A 6000-nucleotide genomic window follows, 5' to 3' on the forward strand; every position below is an offset into this window, starting at 1 on the left:
CATGTAGGACTGGACACAGAACCCAACACCGCGCCACTCTCTGGGGATAAGGACAGCTTCTCCACCGAGCCTAGGCCAGGCTGCGCCCCCTGGGTTGGGCCTGGATGGGTGAGGGGCACTCACTGCAGGACACTGCCCACCGTGACTGAACCACCGGAGTCACTGGACCTGCCCACTAGCCCTCCCCACACGTGGCAGAGCCGAGCATTGGTACGTCCTGCCTTGGGCTCCGTTGCTGGGGCTGTCAGAGGCTCTCCTGAGTGTGTCCCGCTGCCTCCCACGCCCCCGCCCCCGCCCCACTCTGCACCCCACCCTCTCCACATATGCATCCTGCAAACCCTCTCCCACCTGAAGCCCCTGCCCGCCTGCCCCGCACACTCCCGAGGACCTGAGCATGTTTAAACAGGGTGTGTGTCACATCAAGGCGGAAGGACGGGAGAGTGGGTGACTGTCGCTTCTGCCGAATTTAGCCCTGTAAGGGTCTGTAGTGATCACAGCACCCACACGTGCCACGTTCCTCCACGCTGTCCACAGAGCTCCCAGGCCGTGTTTCTCCCAGGCCGACTTTCTGGCCTGATGAAACCAGTTTCTTTAAATTACTCCCATGAGGACCCTGGATCCAAACCCACATGTTGTGGAGGGAGGCCCGGCCCCAGTTCAAGGTCACTTTTGCTGCAGAGGAGCCTCCTGCTCCCCCGTGAGCGGTCACCCCAGCAGCCACCGTGCTTCCTTCCCTCGGTGGCCCCAACAGGGGCCCCTCCTTGAGACCCAGGGTTGGGTCAGATGAGCAGGCCTGGGCCACTCTCTCCTCGGCAAGACTCACACCTGCAACCCAGCCTGCCGTGGACAGCCCCCGAGTGGCCATGACTTCACTAGGCCGCCTCTCAGTGAGGCCCATTCCCCTGCCCAGAGCCCCCAGCAGGTCCTCACCTCTTCCTCCTCTCCGCTGCGCCCTCTGACGGGCGTGCACGTGTGCGTCTGCCCTGCTGCCTGCGCTCCCGGCCCTGACTCCTCTTAGCAGTTCATTTCTCATGCATCTCTCCCCACTGTCTCTCCCTCTCTCTGTCTCTCCCTCTCCCCACTGTCTCTCCCTCTCTGTGTCTCTCCCTCTCTCTGTCTCTCCCTCTGTCTGTCTCTCCCTCTGTCTCTGTCTCTCCCTCTCTCTGTCTCTCCCTCTCTCTGTCTCTCCCTCTCTCTGTCTCTCCCTCTCCCCACTGTCTCTCCCTCTCTCTGTCTCTCCCTCCCTCTGTCTCTCCCTCTGTCTGTCTCTCCCTCTGTCTCTGTCTCTCCCTCTCTCTGTCTCTCCCTCTCCCCACTGTCTCCCCCTCTCTCTGCCTCTGTCTCCCCCCCTCTCTGTCTCTGACGTGCCTTCTGTTTTCACCTGTCTGGCCCTGTGCGTGCTGAATAACACATTTGTCTTTTTCTCTGTCTCTGTTTCTGGGCTGTCATTTTCTTTCTCCAGCTCCCCCCTCCCTGACCCTGTTTCTGGGTTTGCCTCTCTCTGAACGGCTTCCCGGGTGCCTCCTGCTCCCTCACCTGCCAGTTTCTTTGTGTCCGGGGCTTGGTGTGTTTCTCAGTACTTCTCTTGGGGTCTCTGCCAAGCTCTGTCGTGCTGTCTGGAGGTCCCCCCATTTTCCATCTCTGTCTCACTCTGTCTCACTCACACGCATCCTGAGACAGCAACGATGAGGCTCGCCGGGTAAGGGACAGAGGCACAGAGGCAGAAAACAAGGTCTCGCCTGGGAACCCCCACCAGCTCCCACCCTCAGCAGTGCTGGCTCCGAGCCTCACGTGCTCTGCAAAGCCAATGTGGGGTGCTCTAGGCAGCACTCAGCGTGGAACCCCCTGGGGTCCGCCGGCTGCCCCCTCTCAGCTCCACCACGCTGAGTGATGCCTGCCCCGTTGCTGCTGCAGGAGAAACTTTGGGCTGCCATGAAACAAAAAGGGAATTCAGGCTGGTAATTACCCAGCTAATTTCAGTCATGCAGACAGCCAAATAAGATATTTCAGTTTTCTTACAAGCCCACCTCAGGGCCTGAATTAGCCACCTAATTAATTATCTGTAACAGTCTGGGACTCCCGGGGTGGAACGTGCGTCCCTCCCAGCGCAGATGCAGGCTAGTCCCTGAATCACGGCCCGGTGACGCAATCATTATAATTAGACTCAACCTGCAGCTTACCCTTGACCACGAAATCTCCAGGATGTGGCCCCAGGCCAGGCTCAACATCTTTTCATTTAATTTGTGCTGAGTGGAAGCACAGTCACCCACCAGGAGACAGCCAGGCAGGCAGCTCCTGTCCTGGGGGAAGCGGCACCTGCCCTCTGTCCACCCTTGTCCCTGGCCCCTCGAACCCAGCTGGCTCCCCCACTGCAGAAATGCTCCAGGCGGCCTGACTCACACCAAGGTGTGAACGGCATCAGGTCAGGATACTCCCCTGTGGAGGCCACCCAAGTAAGGTGTCTCCAGTGGTAGAATCGGGCACTGGCCACAGGTTCCCTTCACAGGAGTTCTGGGCACTGGTGCTGCACCAAGGAGCTGGGGGAACATAAGATGGATGGCTCTGAGCAAAACTGAGACTCGCCAGGACAGCCCTGAGGCCTAAGTTGACCCCATCAGCTCTGCTGGGACATGTCTGTACCAGTATGGCCCAGGCTCTGCCCACCTCCTGGACTAGGGACTTAGCCGCTGCCCTTGGCATGGTCTCTGGCCACAATGAAGTGGGGACGAGGTTCCTTTCAAATAGCAGACAGCAGGTTGGAAGGGGGCCTGCCCCCACCCCAGTACACACAAAAAAGGCTGCACGTCCCTCCTGGGAGGCGGTCAAGACACACAAGTTGTTCTGGGCCTTTTCCTTTGCTCCTGTAACCAGCAAGCCCTGGCTCCCTGAGGACAGCACTGCCTCACCCAAGTGAAACCCACAGAGTCCTCACCAAATGCACAGGCCAGCTCTGTCCCCACACCTGTCCCTGAGGCCGCCGCCTGCATCCTGCTCTCCCACCGCTGGGCCCTCCTCACCCAAAGGAAGCCCCCTTGGGGGCTGCCTAGCCTGGCCACTTAGAATTGGCCCTGCAAAGCCTACACCAGGGTGTCCACCCTCCCCTAGGACCTGCATCAGCGTGGTCCATGGGCTCTGCCCCGACCACAGCAGCGGGGCAGAGTGAGCTTACAGGGCAGCCCCTATCCCGCCAGGGACACCAGTTCTGTCTCAGGGACACGAAAAGGGCCGGGCTGGGGGCGCTGCAGGGCACGGTCCTTGCTCCTCTGCCCCAGGCGCTGCTGGGCACGGTCCTTGCTCCTCTGCCCCAGGCCCCAGGCTCCTCCACACAGTTGGTGGCTGTGTGGCTGCCGTGGCGCTGCTGCGGTGGACCGCTTGAGGAGCAGCTGGTGTGGTGGTCTCTCCATGTCTGCCTGTCCCAGCGGCCCGGCCCCTCAGCCCCTCCCCACCCCACCTCCTGCTTCCTACCTCCCAGGGCCTGCTTCATCACGAACTCCATGGCGATTGCTCTGATTCCACAGCGGCTCCTCCAAGGGTCAGAACTCACATGCGAGTGTGGCCAGGAGTGAGTGTTCTTCCTGGGGGAGAGTGAAGTGGTCACGGGTCACCCTGAGCAGGCCTCTGCCTGGCCTTCCCCAGAGACCATCATTCGTGTCCCCCTAATACCTTGTGGGCTGGACCCTCCCCACCAGGAGCGGCTGCTTGGGAAGTCCGTTCGTGAGGGGTTTCTGTCCCCACACCCAAACCAGGACCCCAGAGGACCTGAAAGTGGTCTCCCCAGCTCCTGGGGTGTCTGAAGCCCCTGCAGGGAGGGCTGCTGACAGCTTAGGGGGTAACGCTCAGAGGCGCCTGGCGCCAGGCTGCGGAAGCAGGGGCGGGGCCCAGGGGGCGTTTGAAGGTGACTGCTCTGCTCTGCAGCTCCGTGTCTGGAGCAGCGCCTCCTTGGTGGTCCGGAGCCCAGGGCAGTGGAGAAGGGTTGGGGGTGGGTCTTTGAGCGGCTGCCCTTCAGGGCGGGCTCCTGTGGCTTCTGACCAGGCAGGCTTGGGTCACCCTATCCCTGATGGCACTGCAGTCAGTGTGTCCCCCACATGACCCACGTAGAAGAGATCGGGGTTGGGGAGAAACTTCAGGGGGATCAGCCTTCCGGGAACACATGGGAACGGGGACCGAGCACTCCCGCCTCCCGAGATGTGCATGGGGTGGGGTGGGGCGCTCTGGTCCCCTCTTGGGAAGCGCTTTCTGAAATCACAGCAGCCGCAGTGCGCCCCCCGCGTTTGTGGGGTCTCTCCTGTCAGGGAAACACAGGTCCCTGGAGAGACACTGTTAGACGGTTCACCCCCCCGCTCTCCGCAGAGGAAGGAGACTCGCGCGCGGACTGGGAGGGCGGCGGGTGGGGAGCGCCCCTCGGAGCCTTTGCCGCAGCGCCGATTCTCCTCCAAACTTCTCCCCTGGCTCCCGCGGCGCGGGGAAGAAGGGCACTGCCGGGCCCCGCACACCCGCAGGGCTCCAGCCCCGCCGCACCCGCACCCTTCGGCTTTGCGGGCGGGCGAGCGGCCCTCAGGCGGGAGCGCGCCAGGAGAGGAAAGAAAGAGGGCGAGGGAGGAGAGGGGGAGCCTCGGAGACAGGAAGAAGCGAGGAGGAGGCCGGGCACGGGCCGGGACCGCGGGGGCCGCTTCAGCACCGCGGCAGTGGACAGCGCCCGCCCCGGACCCAGCGCGCGCGGAGCCCGGGAGAAAAGCGGGGGCCGCAGGGAGAAGCCGGGGACGGGGGGAGAAACGGGGACCGGGGGAAGAGGCCGGGGCGAGGGGGAGAAGCCGGGGCCGTGGAGGAGAGACCCGGGGAGTGGAGGCCGGGGGGAGACGCGGGGCGAAGCCGGGGCCGCGGGGAGAAGCGGTGGCCGGGGAGGAGAAGCCGGGGCCGGGGGGAGAAACGGGGGCCGGGGAAGAGAAGCCGGGGCCGGAGGGAGAAGCGGGGGCCGGAGAGGAGAAACCGGGGCCGGGGGAGAAGAGGGGAGAAGCCGGGGCCGGGGAAGAGAAACCGGGGCCGGGGGAAAAAGCGGGGAGAAGCCGGGGCCGGGGAGGAGAAACCGGCGCCGGGGGGAGACCCGGGGAGCGGAGACCGGGCGGGCGCTGCGCTCGGGGCGCGGTTACCTTCCCGGGGCGCAGGCGGTCAGCGGCGGGGCGCGCTCGGGCCGGCTGGGTCCATGTGGCGCCCGGTGAGCTGCGGCGGCGGCTGAAGGGCACAGCGAGGAGGGCGCGTCACTCGGAGGCGCTCCCCGCCCCCCGCCCGCGTCCGAGCGTGACGAGCAGGGGGAGGGGAGCGCCGAGGGGCGGGGCCGCGGGCGCCGGGCGGGGGCGGGGGCGGGGCGGGAGCGGGGGTGGATCCGAGTGAAGCGCCCCCGTCTCCTTCCAACCCCGCCCGGGTGCGACCTTCCCCGGCCTGGGCCTGCGACCCCTGCCCGCCCCTGATCTGGGCGCCCCCGGCCCTGCCCCCGCGCCCCGAGCCCGACCATGCGGGCGACCATGCGGGCCTGCTCCCTACAGGGTCCGCACCGGGCCGATGGGTGCGAAACCCTCGGGCGGAGAAGTCGCTGCCTCCCGGGCGGAGGGGTCAGGGGTTAGGGGGAGTCGCTGCCCCCCCATTCTCCGGGGACCGTGCCCCTGAGCGCCGCCCGCCGCCCCGAGCCCTCTGCCCGGACCTCCCCGCATCGCAGGGCGGGAGAAGGGGGCCCCCAGACCCCTGAAAACCCACCAAGCCCCTCGCCGCGGGAGATCCGCAGGTCGGCCTGGGCTGACTTTCAGTGTAACAGAGTCGCTGTTTCCTTTAGCGGGACGAAGGCTGGAGACCCCACCGCCCCCTCCCCCGGCCCCCAGGATTTCCTCTGCGGCGACGCGGCACTGCGGGAGAGCAGGGTCGCCGCAAGGTCGGCTCTCGGTCTGGTCCGCCCTGCGGTCGGGTCCCTGCTGTGCAATGTCGGGCGCCGGGTGGCGGGAGGGATGGGGC

The 6000-nt window shown here is 65.5% G+C and overlaps 1 protein-coding gene across 1 annotated transcript in view; it reads right to left on the reverse strand.

Moving 5' to 3' along the window:
- The window catches only part of CPLX1 (complexin 1), a 43612-nt gene extending 38405 nt beyond the window's left edge, over nt 1-5207 (reverse strand). Inside the window, exons 1-2 of the mRNA XM_015449986.3 lie at nt 5148-5207; nt 3466-3575 (exon numbers count right to left, since the gene is read on the reverse strand). Coding sequence (XP_015305472.1) covers nt 3466-3496 — 31 coding nt within the window. The 5' untranslated portion in view covers nt 3497-3575; nt 5148-5207. The remainder of the gene's footprint in view (nt 1-3465; nt 3576-5147) is intronic.
- Between the last annotated feature and the right edge of the window lie 793 nt (nt 5208-6000).

This window comes from Macaca fascicularis, chromosome 5 (genome assembly GCF_037993035.2).
Source record: "Macaca fascicularis isolate 582-1 chromosome 5, T2T-MFA8v1.1".
NCBI classification, from domain to species: Eukaryota; Metazoa; Chordata; class Mammalia; order Primates; family Cercopithecidae; genus Macaca; species Macaca fascicularis.